General features: G+C 38.4%; 1 protein-coding gene across 2 annotated transcripts in view; it reads right to left on the bottom strand.

Annotated features, from left to right (window-relative positions):
• Nucleotides 1-20,643, bottom strand: part of CHCHD3 (coiled-coil-helix-coiled-coil-helix domain containing 3) — a 275,676-nt gene that overhangs the window by 171,311 nt on the left and 83,722 nt on the right. For both annotated transcript variants that reach the window (XM_026010858.2, XM_026010857.2), the window contains exon 4: nt 6,379-6,496. In XM_026010858.2, coding sequence (XP_025866643.1) covers nt 6,379-6,496 — 118 coding nt within the window. The remainder of the gene's footprint in view (nt 1-6,378; nt 6,497-20,643) is intronic.

The following is a 20,643-nucleotide window of genomic DNA, read 5'->3' as shown; positions in this document are numbered from 1 at the left end:
TAAAAGTGACATTTTGGTGAAACAGTCACTTAAATTTAGAAAAACTAAATTTATGCATTCATCTTCTCTATTTTTTAGTGTTATTTTTTTTCTAAACACTATGAAGTTTTAGAGATCCAAAGAAATATAAGTAGGAAAAAAGTTCAAGGTTAAGAATGACCTTCCCACAAACCTTATACTTGACAGGAGACTCTCGAGGAAAAGCAACCAGATGTAGTTCATTTTGGCATCCCCAGCAACTAACAGTGCCTAGCACATAGTAGGTGTTTAATTAATTTGCAAAGGAGAGGAATGCAGAAAGGGACCAAAATACATAATGATCTAATGATCTCATCTAAAGTCCAACAAGGACAGCCCCGGTGGCTCAGCGGTTTAGCGCCACCTTCAGCCCAGGGCATGATCCTGTAGACCTGGGATTGAGTCCCACATCAGGCTCCCTGCATGGAGCCTGCTTCTCCCTCTGCCTGTCTCTTCCTCTCTCTCTCTCTCTCATGAATAAATAAAATATTTTTTTAAATCTTTTAAAAATAAATAAAGTCCAACAAAATACGGATGCCTAGGTGGCTCAGTGGTTGAGCATTTGCCTTTGGCTCAGGACATGATCCTGGTCTGGGGATAGAGTCCCGCATGGGGCTCTCTGTGGGGGGCCTGCTTCTCCCTCTGCCTGTGTCTCTGCTCTCTCTCTGTTTCTCAAGAATAAATAAAATATTTTTTTAAATAAAGTCAAACAAAATAATTAGTGCCATATCTGAGGCCAGAATCTTTCCAATTCTACACTGAAGTTATACTTCACAATATACATTTAACCCAGATTGTTTGTAATTCATTACTATTTTTCCTGTTTAAAATAAGAGGGTTTCTGGGGATCCCTGGGTGGCGCAGCGGTTTGGCGCCTGCCTTTGGCCCAGGGCGCGATCCTGGAGACCCGGGATTGAATCCCACGTCAGGCTCCCGGTGCATGGAGCCTGCTTCTCCCTCTGCCTGTGTCTCTGCCTCTCTCTCTCCCTCTGTGTGTGTGACTATCATAGATAAATAAAAAATAAATAAATAAATAAAAATAAGAGGGTTTCTAATAACAGACACCTTGGGGCTACCCTTGACATTTCTCTCAACCCTTCAAATCTAAAATCCTAGTCATACTATCACGTAAGTATCCCTTACCTCTTTCCCTCTTTTCTCTCCATCCCCACTAGCACTGTCCTAATTCAAGTACCACTTATTCTCTCTTGGATTAATGTGAAGACTTATAACTTGCCCATTTCCATTCACTTCCTCTTCTAGTCTATCCTTCACACTTCACTAGAGTGAGATACCAAAATGCCCAAGTACTTTATTTCTGCCCTTCTAAACCCTTATATGTATCCAATCCAGGGTTCCTTGGATTACATTCATAGAACTCATGACCTTAGCCCTACAATTTCTGCTTCACTCTTCAATGCTCCTTGCCCTGGACCTCTGACTCAGCCATTCCTGGTAGTGTCCCACTGTCCCTGTGCCCCCAAGCTTTCAACTGCAATATTTAAGACTAGGCCATCCCCACTCCTCAGCCATATGTGTAATTCCCACTCATACCTCCAAGACTCAGCTCAGGCACCACTTCCCTGAGAAATATTTCCTATTCTCTCCCACTTCCTCTCCCATTTTCAAGGCTTGAATAGATTCAATTCTTCATTTATTCAATCAACAAGTATGAATTGACTAATTTCCCCTTGCTAGGAACTAGTACATATTGGGCACCCAAATATGTGTTGAACAAATGATTGCATATATAGCAAGGAGTTAAAAGAAAGTCCCTGCTTTCCCCAAACTGAGAATTCTCACAAGAATATATGGCTCTATTAACAGAGTTAGCCCTTCTTAACATTATTTTTAATGTATCAGTGTCTCCCCCATTATACTATGAATTGATTTATTTCTCTTTCTTTGAGAGAGAGAGAGAGAGAGAGAGAGAGAGAGAGCAGGGGGAAAAGGAGGAGGAAAAGGAGGAAAGAGAATCTCAGGCAGACTCTACACTGAGCACAGAGCCTGAAACAAGGCTTGATCTCAGGACCCTGAGACTATGACCCAAGCTGAAACCAAGAGTTGAGCACCTAACCAAATGAGCCACCCAGGTACCCCACTGTGAACTTCTTACGGACAAGAGTTTGTCTCTTTCATTTATATATTCTTGGTATCTAGCCCAGTGTTTCTCATATAGTAAGCACTCACTAAAACATTGTCCAATGGGTGAAGGGAACTATTTTACAACTAGATGCATAAATATTTAAACATTTCCTTAGGTAAATTTTAGGTTATTTTAAAGTTGAGGTTAAAAAAGAAAAAAGAGGGCAGCCAAGGTGGCTCAGCAGTTTAGTGCTGCCTTCAGCTCAGAGCGTGATCCTGGAGTCCCAGGATAGAGTCCCACATCGGGCTCCCTGCATGGAGCCTGCTTCTCCCTCTGCTTGTGTCTCTGCCTCTCTCTCTGCATCTCTTTGTGTCTCTCATGGATAAATAAATAAAATCTTAAAAAAAAAAATACATCACCGTTAAGTGATGATGACAAAAAAAGACTAATGTCATCAAATCAGCGAAATTTAATAAGATAGAAAAAAAAGTCAAAATTTTAATCAGCATTTTAAAAAGAAATGTAACTGCAAACTTAAAGACACAAGTCCCTACAGTTTAATTTTTTTTAATCTAATGACATAGCAAATGTTAGATTTATATGTATGAGATCTTAATGATTCACAGAATGTCAAGTTGCACAAACTTTACAGGTTGCCTGCTGCTGTCCTATTATGAAATCTTCATTCTTTATGGAGGTGCTTTCCTAAGAAGCATTCTTTTAATGTGAATTGTATTTAGCATTTTCATGTAGGTAAGATTATCAGTGAACTGCCTCTTCAAGACTTCTGGGCAAAACTGCTAACTAAAATTATCATTCCAATGAGTAAGAAGTAGGGTGACTGGCTGCCAGGGTCTTTTCAGATCTAGAATAGTCCTTACAGCTTCTCCAACTAAAGCAATTCTTCCTAAAGGGAAAGTCAGATCTGATCCTATTTTAAAACTTCAGCAAAAGGCTCTCGTGACTTTGTCCTTCAAAGAGCCTCTGTAAAGATCTTTGGGAAGAGAAGCCCAAACTCCCATGTAAGGAGAAAGCAAGCAATCTAAATGTCAACTGCTAGTGGGCGGAGGAACATGGGGGCTGGGAGTAGAGTTAGTTTTATTTCACAGTACCAATATCACATCAATTTTGTTTCTTTTTTTTTTTCTAGTTCTCCTGAAAGAAAGCTTTCTAATTCCTTGCAACGTGTGAACCCCAACCTTTACCTTTTACAAAGGCTGCAACATTCGGGTTCTAAATGAAGAGGACCAAATCAATGTTTGGCCATCACCCAAACAGTCCCCCATGTTAGGGTTAAGAATGGAAGCAATGGGGACCCAGCCTCACAGCAGAACTGTGCTAACATCCTCAAGGTGACTCTCACATGAACTATGGGTTCTGGGGATGCCCGTGTCCCCAGCTGAGGACTCAGGGACAACATTAGACTTAAATCACATCCCATATCACATGTTATATAAGATGTAGAATCTGGAAACCTGGACTGTACACACAGGGAGAAAGAAAAAATGAACTGTATACTCTTTAAATATTATAGGTGCAGTAAATGCTTATTTCCTTAGAATTTTTTATCTTTAATTGTGACAAAAATACACATAAACATAAAATTTGCCATCTTAACCACTTAGATGTGAAAAGTTCAGGTAAAGTACATTAACACTGTTATATACCCAATCTCCAGAACTGTTTTCATCTTTCAAAACTGAAACTCTATACCCACTGAAAAGTGTTCCATTTCTCTCTCCCCCCAAACCCAGGGCAACCATCCTTCTGCATTCTACCTCTACAGATCTGACTACTCTAGATATTTCATCTAAGTGGAATCCTACAGCATTCGTCTTTTTGTGACTGGATTATTTTACTTACCATAACATCCTCGAGGTTCATCTATGTCTTAGCATGTGTCAGAATTTCTTTCCTTAAGGCTGAGTAACATCTCATTCTAAGTGTACACCCCATTTTGTTCATGCATTCATCTGTTGATATACACTTGGGCTGCTTCCACCTTTTGGCTACTGTGAATAATGCTGCTGTGAACATGGGCATACAAATATCTCTTTGAAACTCTGCTTTCAAATCTTTTGGATAAATACCCAGAAGTGGGTTGACTGAATCATATGGTAATTCTATTTTTAGTCTTTTGAGAAACCGCCATAATGGTTTCCATAGTGGCTGTGCCATTTTACATTTCCACCACATCCTTGCCAATACTTGTTATTGTCTTTTTTTGTTTTTGTTTTTTTGGATAGTAGCCATCCTAATGAGTATGAGGTGGTTCCTTAGTAATTTTTCTATTTTCCAAATTTTCTAGAAAGAAATTTTATTAGAAGAAAATTCAGTGAAATACATTCAGACATTAGAAATGGTCATACAAATATATATTTATTAATAGAGAAAGATTTTTACCTTATAGTCTAAATTATTTTTTGATGTCCAGAATTATATGAGACTATGTATACTATTGTCTGTGTTTGGGGAAATACATATAAACATATTAATATAAATGTTTTATACAGACTTAGTGGAATGGGGAAAGGAATATAAAAATAAGCCAAAACGTTAACAGCAATTATCTCTGGATAGTGGTAATTTAACTGACCTTAGTATTTTTTTCTGTTTACTTTCTGATCCTCACGCAGCAAATATGCATGCTTTCTATAATGAATAATAACAATACAGGGGGTTAATCTTGTATGTAAGTTGGGAATCATCAGGTACCTAAATTATACTGTGGGCAGTCATGTTGCTTTGATCATGAACTACCACTCAAACGTCTAAGAACATGCAAGCCAGGACTGATCAACTACAATCCTATTGCATAAATTCTACTTTTATTCCCAAAGTGCTATAAGGGCTCTATTTGGCTAATATTATGATAGGTGCTGAAATCTGAGAGATATTGTAATTTGCCATCTATATCCTATAACCCTAGAATGGAGAAAGAAGAGAGTTACAAAACAGCCTGTCCCTGGACATTTCTTTCTTGGTCCATCACCTTTGTTCTGGTTTCACTGTCTATCCATTCAGTCTGGACCTTGAATTAGTTTTTGGAGAAATGGATTCACTACACATCAGCTTCCTTTTATTTTCTCTAATGGCACGTGACCTCTCCCAGAAAGGGAAAATACCAGAGAACAAAAACTGATACTTTTCTTATCAATTTTTAAACAATTTTTAATTGCCTGCTGAGCTGGGGACATCACCTAGTCTCATTTTACCTCTCCACTGAATTACTAACTACACTCCAATGAACACTAAAGGTTTGAGAAGGTAGATGTGGATTTTTAGGAAGGGTGAAATGGAAGGTAAGTAGTCAGGACCCCAGGCTTCAACCAGAGCAGCCCCACTTTTACCTAACAGGAAAATCGTTTGCTATGTTATTATGCACAAAGACAACAGAACTTTATTCAGCCATTAAAAATTCCATTTCAGAAGAACATTCATTGATGTAAGAAAAATGTTCATGATGCTAAATGCTATAGGCAGCATTGTTCAAATATTTATCCATTCTTATATATACAAATTCTCATATATTCTAAGTATGTAATAGACCTAGGAAATAAAAATTGTCTAGAGGAAACATACCCCAGTGTAAATCATGGTTATATAAGAATGACAGATTTAGGCGTGCCTTTTAAATTTTCTCCCTGCTATTAATAATCATTTTTAAACATGTTCATGTAGTCTTTGCTTTTAAATCTTTTTTGAATAGTTCTTTAAAAAAAAAAAAAAAGATTCCCTTTCTTTAAGAAGATCATTCCCTCAAAGTCTTTGCTCTGCATTTTTCCCTTTCTAAAGCCCAGAAAGTAAAATCAATCAATCAATCAATCAATCCCAGAAAGTGACTGACCAAACCTTACTCACCTTTGCTGGAGACTTTCTGGACTAAAATCTGGTGGTTGCAAGCAGAAAGAGAAACAAGATAGGCTGCTTGCCCCCAGAGGTTTCAAATACAATGAAATCAAAATCAGGGCAGGGGCAGGGGTGGGGAGAGCAAACAAGCAATATCCCTTCAGGCAAGATGCTTGTGCCAGTGTCTCCCTGTTGATCTTTAATGCAATAAAGTTACCTGATTTAAAAAGTCCTTCACGGTTAATCTTTGCAAATTGTCAACAACTTGTGAAAGGAAAAAAAAAAAAAAAAAAAACACAAGAAAATCTAAGAGAAAGACCATGCATTTTGTCAACACTAAAAGCTGGTAAGGCATCATTAGCTTTTCCCAAACATCAGTGATCTCCTTGTAGACAAGACATTTCTATTAAATCTTTAATACTCACCAGGTGCTTTGCCTTGGCTCGTTCTTCTTCGCTTGATATCCTCTCTCGAAGAATAGCTCTGGTTAACTGCTCATTGGCAAAAGCCCTCTCCCGGTCCAGTTCTTTGCCTTGCTTTAGTCTGAAAAGACAAAAAAGGACTAACTTTGGGGAAAACTATGTTATTGGTTATTATTTAACAAAATACTTAAATAAAAAGAAAAATAGCGGAAATCACCTTTACCTGTATTTATTAAAAGCAGGTGTATTTTCTAGTTAAGGCCCCATACAGCCTCTACCCAAGCATTTAAAATGGCAGAATTCAAATCCCTAAAAAAGTTTATTGATAGGACTTGCTTAACTAGTTTTACAAAGTTCTTATGTAAAATTGAAATGTGCCCACCTAAAAATTCCATCCCTGGTGTCTCCATTTGTCCTCTGGAGATACAAGCAGTAAATCTAATTAACAAGCCATCTACAAGACAAATATTTGAAACTAACCATCATCTTCCCCTCAAAATTGCCTCATCCAACAGTGTGTTGAATATACACCCTCCATTGCATAAAGCCCTGATGACAAAATGCTGAACAAGAAAGGATGGATCCCTGTCCTCAAGGATCTTACATTACAGCAAGGAACTAAAAACATAATTAAGATCTCTTCCCTCAAGATATATTACTCCTACTTTCCAACGATCCTCATCTGCAAAAATGGCCAGACCTTTGAACAGCAGGGATCCTCACTTCTGGAATGACTCCAATTTGTCCCTTAGCCCCAGACCAAATGTAACACTGTGGACATAGTCTAGCAAAATAAGACAGCAGAACTTCACCTCCCAAGATCTGTACACAATACTAATTCTATTAATGAAGCATCTGACAGCACTGGGTTTATCAGTAACCTCATCACACAATTACATCATATTGTTACAATCCACTAAAACCCCTCATTGTGCATGAAAAAGATAAATTACTTTGGCACCGATTTTCACCATAATGCCTGGCACATAAAGGCATTCAGTAATCACTGAATACATTTTAGACTAATCTTATGGACAAAATTTTCTGATTGCCTTTTCTTCTCTTGAAGAATAACCCCTCTACACCATCTTATCCTCAAAGGTACAAGCGATGCTTTAAGAAGAAAAGGTAAAATTGTTATGTTGGTATAAGTGAAATTCTGAGTGAAATCTACTTTGTAAGTAAGTGGGAATGATGAGTACCAAATTGACTTCAATACTAGTCTATCAAATTTGTTTTTAAAGATTCTTGAAAAGAACTAAAGAAAATAAAAATTTCTATTACTATTTTTAAATTGCCACATCATCCAGATACTCTGAAATTCTCAGAAGTCAATTACAACCAAATTTCATTATAATCAATTATTTTTTTTTAAGATTTTTTATTTATTCATTCATGATAGACAGAGAGAGAGTGAGAGGCAGAGACACAGGCAGAGGGAGAAGCAGGCTCCATGCCTGCTCCATGCCGGGAGCCCGACGCGGGGCTCGATCCGGAACTCCAGGATCGCACCCTGGGCCAAAGGCAGGCACCAAACCGCTGAGCCACCCAGGGATCCCCATTATAATCAATTATAATTAAAAATAGAATCCGAGGGGTGCCTGGTGACTCAGTCAGTTGAGCATCTGACTCTCAGGTCATGATCATGGGTCCTGGGATGGAGTCCCGAGTAGGGCTCTCCGGTTGCAGGAGAAGGGGGGAAGGTTCTGCTTAAAGATTCTCTCCCTCTGCCCCTCCCTGCATATTCTCTCTCTATCAAATAAATAAATCACTAAAAATACATATATATAATCGTAAAATACATTCTTAAAAATTGAACCCATGTGTTTTTATGTCTTGAATAAAGATAAATAATAGACATACATTAAAACCTACACTTTGAAATTCTCTAAAACAAAAGTAACCTCTAGAAGCTTTTCCTGGAGACACCTGGGTGGCTCAGTGGTTGAGCATGTGCCTTTGGCTCAGGTCATGATCTCGGGGTCCTGGGGTCGAGTCCCACATCAGAATCCCCATGGGGAACCTGCTTCTTCCTCTGCCTGTGTCTCTGCCTCTCTCTGTGTGTCTCTCATGAATAAATACATAAAATCTTTAAAAAAAAATAGAAGCTTTTCCTTAAGCAGTAAGAACAATTACACTTACATAAACCAAATTTCTCCATATTATTTCACAGTAAGTTCAGCAGCATCGATACTATCAATACAGTAACTCAGTGGACATGAATACTCGTAAAAGAACACTGATTAGAAGTCTCGCCACTTCTGTAGAATAGCAGCATCAGCATCTGTGGGGATCTGTTAGAAATGCAAACGCTCGGACACCACCCACACCTACTGAATTACAAAGTGTGGGGGTAGTGCCCCACAAACTGCCTTTTAATAAGCTCTCCAGGTGATTCTAATGCATACTGAAATGAGAACCACAGCCCTCAATTACCAAAATATACTTCTACCCACATAAATCCTGGAGATCTACAAAAAGAGAATAACAACAAAAATGAAGTGGTCCACATAAGGACAGTGTGCTGGTAACTGCTGAGACTACTGTATCAGATTATGAAATGGTGCAGTTAAAGCATTTTACTGGCATGTCATCCACAAGTAAAAGATACTACCTAGGTTACAAGTCAAGTGGAAACTAAAATAAAATAATAAAAATTACTATCATGCCTAGATCACCTACCATATGCCAAGCACTCTACCAGGGATTTTTACAACCATATATACAACTACTATAAAAATTACATTATTAATTCAGTAACATAAAATGAAGACTATTCAACTAAATCTTCTCATATCTACCACATGGGTGTAGCATATTTTAAAGTATTGTTTATCTTATAATACTTACCTGAGTTTTTTTTTCCTAATTTAATTTACTTGCATGTGATACCAATTTTAATTACAAATGGAGTTAAAGGGGGCTCAACTTAAAAAGTTTTGACAAACTAATGAAAAAGAAGCAAAAACTTGAGCACAAAGGCCTCAATGTTATAATAAAAATAAGGTATCAGTTTGCAATACCTGGTATAGATGCACAAACTTTGGAGTTGGGAGTCCTGGGTCCAAATCAAGGTTCCAGCACGTACTAGCTGAGTGAAGACTTGAGTTAACCTCCCTGGGTCTTGTTATGCTCATGAGTAAAATTAACTGGTATAATACCTACCTTACAGGGCTCTATGTACATAAAGCACTTAGCACAATGCTTGTAATGTAATAAGCACTCGACGCTATTAGGTTAAGTAGTAGTGATAATAACAGTACCCACTATGGGGTCAGCAATACAGAGAAAGCAGTAGTTTTCTAAAAAGAGGAAGAAAATCTCCAAATTCACTAAATATACCATGACTGTATCCACTCAGCCCTCTCCATCTTTTTTCCCACATTTTCACCAGTAGGTTCTGCTTTATTTTTATTATCTTCAAGGACTTCCAAAATAAAAAACTGACGATGACGTGCAGCCCTATCCCTTTCCCACTTGCCTATACACACACACACACACACACGCACATGTATACACACATGTATATATACATACACACGTATACACACACACACACACACACACACACACACACATATATATATATATCTACTTAGATATATGTCCTTACAAATAGACCTGCATCTTCAGAAAGTCAGGCAGTAGTGCCCAGGAAATTCTTATTACCTATAAGCAACTTAGCTGTACAATCTAATAAACCTGTTTTCTCAGCTTTAAAATATGGTGATTGGGGGATCCCTGGGTGGCGCAGCGGTTTAGCGCCTGCCTTTGGCCCAGGGCACGATCCTGGAGACCCAGGATCAAATCCCACATCGGGCTCCCGGTGCATGGAGCCTGCTTCTCCCTCAGCCTGTGTCTGTGTCTCTGCCTCTCTCTCTCTCTCTCTCTCTCTCTGTGTGACTATCATAAATAAATAAAAATTTAAAAAAATATATGATGATTGAACTACATAATCTTAAGGTCCCTTGAAGGTAAAAGTTTTACAAACACCATACCATTACTTTATTCTTCATCCCACAGAAACTCTTGAGAAAGTTGGTGGCGGAAGATAAATGAAACAAAGGAGTACTATCCCCAAATTTTTATCATTTTTCACTCAGAGGGCACTTATATTTCTAGTCTCATCCTTAGATTTTCCCACTAGATAAAAACTATGAACTAGGCAAGAACGAATGGGTCTCACAAATTCATTCAATAGATAATTATTGGGTGCCAGACATTATTCTGATCACTGAGAACAAAATGGTGAGCACAAGGGACACGGTTCCTACCCTTGTGAAGCTTAAACTCTGATGCACCTTTAAAAAAAAAAAAAATGTATCAATGATAGTATCAATGGCTGCTCTGACACTATATGGATGGGAGCAAATATCTGAATTGAAATCTAAAGGATATTAACTGAGCAACCTGGAGAAGGAAAACGTGTTTTAGAGGAAACAAGAGTCAAGTCCAGAGGTACTGAGAAAGGCTTCTCTTAGAGCTCTGTGTGTGCCTGCTGATTCAAACAAATGCTGGCAGATCTAGGGTCACACAAACACACACACAATTATCAATAAAAATTAGTGCAAGGCTTTGAAGGATGCCTGAAGCTTAAAATCACCTTTGCAACATTAGAAAAATTTTTTTAGAGAATTTTAGAAGTTTTGCTTCCTTTCCTATTATTTTGGAGGGAAGAGTTTCAGGTAGATGGTGTCACTAAATGAGGTTTCTTTTTTCACTTCAGAAGTCAAAACAACAGATGAAAAATTGCTAAATTGTCATATTCCTAGTTTCCCCAAATCTCCCCTCCACAAAATTCATTTACAGCAATACTTTCCTTCTAAGTTCCCTCTTTCACTGATTTAGATCATTTTTCTACTGCTTTGCTATGCTCAGAAGCTCCCAATTCTTTTCAGAGCTTCCTCTCTGGGGCCCTTGCTTGGATTATTCCATCAAGCTATTTTACTCAATGGCCATCTATGAAAGGTAGAAGGCATTTCATTTTTCTCTTACTTTGAGCCAAAAGCGTTGACCCAGTCTCACTGGGTGCTACTATGGCCCAGTAGTGGAGCTGCACATCAGAAGCCAGGTTGTTTTGTAAACACCCCAGAAGGGAAACAAGTGAAGTGCTCCCCCCTCCACCATAGAAGGCAGCACTTTACTTCTTTGAAAGTCCCTGTTAGGTGAAAAGGAGGCATGAGATAAAACAGGCCATTATTATAAAGTTTCCAAAGCTTTAAGAATTATCTCAAAATAAAACTAAACAAACCAGGTATCTTGGAGAATACATTCTCTTTTTTATTTATTGGCATTCCCCACTTATTATTTCAAATCTCCTGGTCTAATATTATTCTACATTGAGCCCCTGATTTAAGTTTCATTTAAATCTCCTTCTTTTAAATACATATCTCTCCTCATTTAAATTCTCTAGAGTTTTAAGCAAAGAAGTAGGAGTTTAGTGTAAACTTTTCTTATTTGCATTAAGTAATTGGATAGCTTGCCCAAGCTTAATGAAACAAATACCAGTCAGCTCTGCCCTTATACCTCAAGCCCTAGCAACTTAGCTGTTTTTCTCGGAATATTCTCAATCAGGTGAGAGATTTAAGATACACCGCAAAATAAATTTCTAAAAACCAGCCAAATCTCCTATAATGAATATTATTATAACATGTCCTTTTAAATGGAAAAAAAAAAACGCATATACATTCAGCTTTCATAGATATCTAAAATCTAGTCCTACATGTTTCAGTTTCTGTAGGAAAAAACACCCAATATTATTTTATTCCAAAGAATGTAAAGATTTCAAGAAAGTGGGAAGGGCATTTTAAAGATAGCTATAGCTATGCATTTTGAATGTAGTCAACTTCATTATCCTCCATGAAGGAGGCATTACTATCTTCCTTCTTTTATAGGAGAAGGACGGAGATGTACAAGACCACATGGGAGACATAAAACAATCTGATCTGATTTCCAAAGCTATGCTTCTTCAACCTCCTAAAGAGTCAATCCCTCTACAGGAATTAGATTCCACTACATTATTCACCTTTGTGGTCACATAAGCACAGTTTTTAAATCTGATATTATTCATAATTATTTTTTAAAGGCTCATTTTTTATTTTTTTCCACTCTATGAAGTCAGAGTTTGCCAGAGTCAAAATCATGACCAGCCCTTTCCCAAAGTGGTTTGGCTTTCAGCAGCCCAAAATGTTTCTCTGAACCTGCACACTGCCCATGTGGCCATTCACAAACACTCAGATTTATCTTCATGTATATTGACACCTAAGTAATTCTATACAATTCTAGCTTAGAAAAATTACTTTATAATTTAATGTATAAGGCCATTATATTACTGAGGAAAGATGACAAGAACCTCAGATAATGGGTGAGAATAAATGGGAAATGAAGATTGTTAGAGATAAAGTGATTTGATGAAATGATTTATCTACACCTGAACTGTGACCATTTTACACAGACAATATCTGCAAAGTATTACATGTGCTTCACTCAGACTGTTCCAACACTGGAAGAGAAAAATGAGCGACTACAACCTCAAAGGTCATTTCTAATGCTAATGATGAATTTTATTTTAATGCATCATACTTTGTCAGAACATGCTGAACCAGCATTCAAAATACTGTTTACTATTCATTTTTTAAACAGAAAAGCTGAGCTGGGTAATTCAAGAAGCTAATTATTAGACTATTAAAAATAATGATGGAACAAGTATACAACTTTTTATTAGTAGGACTTTATATAAATAAGAGTACACAACAAGCTTAATTCTTCTCCAACTCAAATTATTTCAAATACTGCCAAGAGTGTTTGTGCACTGAGGTTCCAAAACAGATACATGAAGATCTAGGTACTTTAATATACCCACAATACAGCCTTATAACAGCCATGTGTCTCTCTATACGTAACACTTATATGTATCTGTATGTAATATCTATATGTACAGCAGATAAAAAGAGTTAGTATTTAATAATGCTGACTTTTGTGCCAGGCACAGGTCTAGGCGCTTGTCAGGTATAACTCACAACAAACCTATAGAATCGACTATTGTATTTTGAATTAGGAAGTGGAGACAGACAGAAGTTACATAAAACCAAAGCTTATGTAAGTAAGTTAAATAGTGCCTGGCTCTTGGCTAGCATTCAATAAATATTTTTGAAAGAATACAGAGTATGAGCATAGTATAGTACAGACCATAGGTATTCTTTATGTAATGGTAATTTAGCAATAAATGGCACTTCTTGGAAAGTTGAAGGACTGCAATCTAACAAACCATATAGTAAATCAGGTATTATTAAACCAGCATTATGACCTGGCTCTGAATATAACCAAGAAGACATTTATTTTTGTCATCTATGTTTTTACATAAATACCATTTAAAATGTCATTCAGAATTTAACAATCAAGGTTTCCTTCCTTTACACAAAAACATTTTCTAAAAGTGACTTTTAGCTTACACTCAAATTTAGTCATAGTTAGTCTGGACATTTTCCTGCATAGCTTCAAAACAATGCTGGAGGAAAAACTCAGCCCATTAACTGGAAGCCCACAACTTTTATTGGGGATTACCCATAACCATAATCTTAACCAGTGGGAGAAGCAAACTCCCTGCTGAGCTGGGAGCCCCAGATGATGTGGGGCTGGATCCCAAGACCCCGAAACCATGACCTTAGCCTAAGGCAGACGCTTAACTGACTGAGTCACCCAGGTGCCCTCTATTTCAGTTCTCAGGGGAAAAGTTCTACCTGTCTTGATTTTTTTAATCATTTTCTTACCAAATACATTCTCCTACTGTGGTGAAAAATACATTTATATTTGAAAAGAATTCTGATTTTATTCTCAAGTTAATGTTTTCATAACCATGGCCCATCAACCTCCCTGTCCCTCAGAAATCCATAATTAAATTCCCTAGGAGGAACTTTCATGACACCCTAAAGCACCCCTGTCTTCCTTCTCCTAGGACTACCTATAGCTACTTCTTTATCTGGCTTAAGCTGAATATTCAGAGGCATCTTAAACCAAAATAGTCAACTTTTATTTTTTTTTTAATTTTTGTTTATTTATGATAGTCACACACACACAGAGAGAGAGAGAGAGAGAGAGACAGAGACACAGGCAGAGGGAGAAGCAGGCTCCATGCACCGGGAGCCCGACGTGGGATTCGATCCCGGGTCTCCAGGATCATGCCCTGGGCCAAAGGCAGGCGCTAAACCGCTGCGCCACCCAGGGATCCCAATAGTCAACTTTTTACCTTAAAGAATACATCAGTTGTCACAAAATTTAAAATACAACTGAATAATGGGTGGAAGGGAGAGGGAGACACACTTTTAAATTGAGGCATATCAGTTAGGGCTTGAAAGCCAACTGTTCCATAGAAGTAGGAAAAAATAACCTTGCATGACCTGTTACTTGTCTAGATAGTGTCTACACTCCTTCCCCCTCCAACATTCCTTTTATGGGTGCTACAGGTGTTTATATACTAAGATGCTAGAGGACAACCACAGAGTCAAGTGGAGGAGAAAGGGACGAGAGGACAAGTGCAGGCATCACTAGAGCGCATCTATCTCATCAGCCCACATGGGACACAGACTGAGCAAGGGACATGTGACAATGTGAGTCAGCTTCCTCTGGAACACAGAAAACTAGGACATCCCTGGTTGAGAATCTAAGATACTGGGGGGAGGCTCTCATAAAGAGGACCCAGTTTTGAAGAAATGACAGCATCCCAGAATCCTTCAGTATAAGAAACATGCATCAAGCCTTTTACAGTGATTTGCATTATGTTTCTTCTTCATAAAAGATGCACCTTGTCAGGACACCCATTTTGAAATTATGTCCTTGTTAAGTTGGTAAGTCTGGAGAAACTTTTAGCCAGAAAGAGAGAGAGAAGATATTATTACCATTCTCCATTCTAAGACTTGCAGAGGATAAAGAATCAATACTTCTTTTCTATTTCAAAGAACTTTCAAGCTTGAACCAAAGTGCAACCTCTCACCCTCCACTGGCAGTATGCCTCTGGAAAGTACAGATTCACATACCACCTAACTCAATCCATCTCTTTTATGGGAGACGTTTTAATGCTAAAGCTTATTAGCATATTCCTCCAACAGGCCCAGAGTAAATATTTTTAAGGAAAGAATGATTACAAAAAGTCCTTTATTTTTCTTTTTTGAATCAAGTACCCTTCAAATTTCTGTTTTTTGGCTTCTATTGAGCTGCTAATTTGAATGACACATAAAGGTTAATGACTCTTTGTTTTTGTCAGGTGTGCTTGTTACCATTCCATAATCGTGTTTCTTTATTCTGGCTGGTGCTTATAAACTGAATTGCACCTTTTCTCATATTTCTGTTTGTTTGGGATAGCTTTGCCAACCCATTAATTTTTAACCTTCATTTATGAAGGTTAACACAGATTACTTTAAGTGTATGTCATATAATACATAGCTCCTGGGTGGGTAGGTATGTCTGTGTTTTGTGTGTGTGTGTGTGTGTTAACACAATCTGAGAACCTTGATCTTTAAATGGACAGTGTGGCCAGCCACAATTATTAACAGTATAATAACTAATGCACTTATCTTTATTTCTTCCATTTTATATTATGTTCACTATTAATTTTACTTTGTTATCTTTTATCCCCCTTGTTTCCCGGTTATATCAAGTTACTATATATTCTCTCTCTCTCAAAAAGACCTATGGTGTACTTTTCTACGCAATTAGTGGTCATTCCTTTCCCCTTACAGACACATTCCCCCCCACCCCCGCGATTGTTTAAAAACACAATTCCTACTATTTTCTCAACCACTACCCTCTGCAAACTCAGTAAGATGAAATCATTTGAATACACTGACTTTTTCCCACAACCCAACCTTAGCTGAGTTCAGTGCTTCAAATTCATACAGTTCTTGGGTTTTCTCTTCAAGGCTTTCTCTCCAATTTCAAGAATCCATATGAATAGCACTTTTATTAGATGTTCCCGTCTACCATTCATGCATACAATACAAAGACTGCTCCTCATGGATGCTTCCTCTCTTCTCCACTTTTCCCTATATTGAGGTATGTTGTGATGAATTTGTAATTTGGTTAGAATTCTCTTTTTAAGTATTTTCCTAAGATGTTTTACTACATCAGGTATTCATCTATGACTCAACTTCACACCCCTCTTCTATCCTCTGCTTTTGTGACGTGAGATCTGGGAGTCTCTAAACCACATTGCTGCTCTGCAGTTGGGTCCCTCTTAGGCTCTGCCGACAGAGGGTGCCAGAGGGAGACTGCAAGGCTGGGGAGAAGAAAAAAAGGCACTCTGCTGTTTGTTGTCTATGCCTTTCAGCATCACTCAGGCCTCCTTATTTAATCCAGTTTGCCCACACTCGCAAAATCAACCTTGCCGCACCCCACTATGGAGACGTCAGCCCTACCTACCAGGATGATCCTCAAAACCTGGGTCCCAGACACACTGGCTTCTCCTCCAAGCTCGGAGATAGACAGGTGCACCACCAGCCAAGAGACACCTCCTCTTCTGAGGCTGAACAGTAGTTCACAGAACCCCTCCAGCAGGTTCAATGTTTTAACAACTGCCACTGCTTCCCGCGAGGGCCACCTCTGGGACACCTGCAAGCTGTACTGTCAAATACAATCAATAATAGCTGCACAAGGGATGCCTGGGTGGCTCAGTGGTTGAGTGTCTGCCTTCAGCTCAGGGCATGATCCCAGGTCCGAGGATGGAGTCTCACATCAGGCTCTCAGGAGGGAGCCTGCTTCTCCCTCTGCCTGTGTCTCTGCCTCTCTCTGTGTGTCTCTCATGAATGAATAAATAAAATCTTTAAAAATAATAATTGCCACACAAATATAGCTATTACAAACTGAGATGTGCTGTCAGCATAAAGCATATACTAGATTTTTAATACTTAGTATGAAAACAAGAATGTCATGTGTATCATTAGTAAATTTTATGTTAAATGATTTTATTTTGGATATACTGGAGGAATAATATATCTTCAAATTATTTTCACCTATTTGTTTATACCTTTTTGACATGACTACTAAGACAAATCTTAATGAATAGAAATATACATAAGCCATCTATCTAAATAGCACTGCCTTAGAGGTCTTTTTGCGTATTGTGGGTTGTTTCTTCCTGCCTGTTCTGCCCTTCAATACTTCATTAACAATTCTTTTATTAAATTCTCTCTGTAAAAATAACTGATAAGTTTTGTCTCTTTAATGGATTCTGGCTGCTAATCAGAATAATGTTTCGAGAATATTAAATTCTCAAAATCCTCACACACTCCTAGGTCCTTTTTTCACCTGACAGGTATATGAGAGCTCAATACAGAATTCAGGAGTTTCAGATTTTTTTTCTCAGGAATCCTGAGAGTCATTCCACTTTATAGATTACAGGTTAGCAGAAGAAAAGCCTAAATCAGGCTGATCCCATTTCCTTTATAAATTAGTGGTTCTTTCTGTCAGGAAGCTTATAGGATTTTCTCTTTATCTCTAGAGTTGAGAAATTTTAGTGTCTATGAGTCCTGTGCATTTGCTCTCAATCAACCCTCCTAAACACAGAAGCCCTTCGATGTGTAGACTCCAGCCTGTCTTCAGCTCAGGGAGGTGTTTTATACTGCTCAATTGCCCTTGTTCCTCTTTCTCTCCCACTTATCTCCACCTACAATTTAGTCTATTTCATCAACTATAACATGCACGGACTTATCTTCCCCATTCTTCAATATCTACAAAATCAAGATGCACCTTAAAATCAATATATCTTACAATCAAGTGGCAACAGGAGCCAATGCCACAAGCATCAAAAGCACCACTGAGATACTGCAAAAGTTCTTGCAGGAAACACCTTTTCTGAACACTCCTCTCATGTGTCTGTCTGGCTGCAGTGTCCAGTAAGTGCCTTCTTTTCATCTGTCCACCCACCAGGGTGTAGGCCCAGCTGCTGGGCCACGTTAAGTGGAGATACCTGTTCAAAGGAGGGAGATGAGGCAGGATCTGCCCTTGGGGCCCAGTGGTAGATTACCAGCTGAGAAGTTTTCAGCCCCCCATCAAGGGAACCAGGAGACAGTCTCTCTGTTCCCATCTCTCACCCAGACCAATTGACAGGGACATGGAAACCAAAAGGTTCTCTGTGGCGCATTCAGACAGACTAGGGCCAATTCTGGTGCTCTGCCAAAACTAGCCCACTAATTCACACCCACCCATCAAATGTTTTTCTAACCAGCGCCAGCTGGGAATGAGACTGAAACTGAAATGGAAGGACAGTGGAGATACTTTAGATGCTTTCAAGCCTCCAACTCCCTAAAATCCTCTCCACTTTTAACATTTCTCTTGCATTTTTACTCTTTAACACTAAAGGATTTGTTAAAACATTTTAGGGCAGAATTACCTGATTAAAAGTGCTGGATGAAACAATATTGGGCACTGTCAATTCTTATGGAAATAATTTCCCTATATCACCTTTTCCCTATAAGGTGGATTTTCCTAAAAAGAAATTTTGGAGTGTAACATGGCTCCCCTATACTATAAACACGATGACATCGTCATAAATATAATATGTATATTTTATATATACACCAAAAATATGTAATATATACTATTAACACCTAAACAATCAAACAGGAGCAATTTCACATAAGGACAGAATGGTATGGCCCAGTTTTCCAGCTAATAATAATCAAACATAATTGAAGGACAGGTCTAGGGAATCAAGGAATCAATAGAATGCCTGTAACACAGAGCAGTGCTTTGATTAAATATTACACCGTAGTAAGTTCAAGATTAAATTCCATGGCAAGCACCTACTCTATAATCCTGGCGAAATGCATAGCCAATTGCCACAAAGGTCAGCCTAGGAGAAGAGTGACATCCTCTTTGGAAAGCTGAAGAGCCTAATGAAGTTGTATGTGAAACAGAAAGACAACCCTCCACCCTCCACCCTACTCCACCCAAGGAGTATGTGCAGCCAGACCAATTTTGTTCTCAAAAACCTAATGGAAATAAACTACAACAAAAGAATAAACAGCCTCTTCGGAATCAAATTTTACATCACTGAGCACAGCCAAAATTATTATTAGCTAGTTAAACACAGGCCTTAGAAAAGAATATCGGGCAGCCTGGGTGGCTCAGCAGTTTAGCACTGCCTTCAGCCCAGGGTGTGGTCCTGGAAACCCCAGATCGAGTCCCCGTCAGGCTCCTTGCATGGAATGGAGCCTGCTTCTCCCTCTGCCTGTGTCCGTGCCTGCCTGCCTCTCTCTCTCTCTCTCTCTCTCTCTCTCTGTGTCTCTCTCTTATGAATAAATAAAATCTTTAAAAAAAAAAAAAAGAATATCCATCCATCTCACATGCAACTAAGGATGGCCCTATGTTTCTCACCTCAACTGCTCTATAACCTCAAAAGAAATATCAGGTGCTGAAGGGGCCTCGTCCCTTCAACCAAGCTCACCCTTCTGTGACAAGTCACCTCAGTCTGCATAGGAGTCCAACAGACAACATTAGCACCTACCGTGTCTGCTCCACAAATGCGTTCTCCTTAGATAACAGCAACTGATTTGCATGCCTCTCTGACACTATATTCATCAGCCAAAAACCTATCCTTTGGCAGATGTTTTAGTTCATTATCCCCTATGAAATAACACTAAAGAAAAAAAATTCTAATAAAAATGCATGATCTGAAAGCCACGCTAAGCAGTATACTGGATTTCATTTAACTTCTGCCTTTAAAGCAGAAAAATGTACCACTACGGCCAAAAATGTGTACCTACTGTCATTCTAGGGTTCATGTTCACTCCCTGGATTGATATTTTCCATCTCTGACTAAAAAGTAAAGTCACAGACATACTTTCGGATATAAGAATTATTACCGTTCAGAATTCACATCAAAGATAACAATGAAGGAAACAAATGGAGCCACCTGAAATGAAAATGCATTGAAAAGTACTTTTTTCTTCTTTTGGCTAATTCAGTATGTAGACCATAGTGCAAAAACAAGGAATCAACCTGCAGGAGATGGAGCAGGACATCTGAGCCTTGCTGGTAAGGAGTCTACCAGAACACAATTCCATTTCACTCGAACAAAAGGCATTCAGACCCATGTGGTCCTTTCACTCTATTCCATTTCATTTGTTGTTTTGAGTCCTGAAGAGTTTCACATACAACTGATGCCATTTAAATGAAAGAATATGCATAATAGCATAATATTCACCTAATATGGTAACAGCTACCATTTTGGGAGTACCTCCTTGCACCAGGTATTTTAACAGGTGTTTTACAAAC

Source organism: Vulpes vulpes, chromosome 7, assembly GCF_048418805.1.
Source record: "Vulpes vulpes isolate BD-2025 chromosome 7, VulVul3, whole genome shotgun sequence".
Lineage (NCBI taxonomy): Eukaryota > Metazoa > Chordata > Mammalia > Carnivora > Canidae > Vulpes > Vulpes vulpes.
Note: the sequence above shows the minus strand (reverse complement) of the source record. Positions and strands in the feature narration are given on the sequence as shown.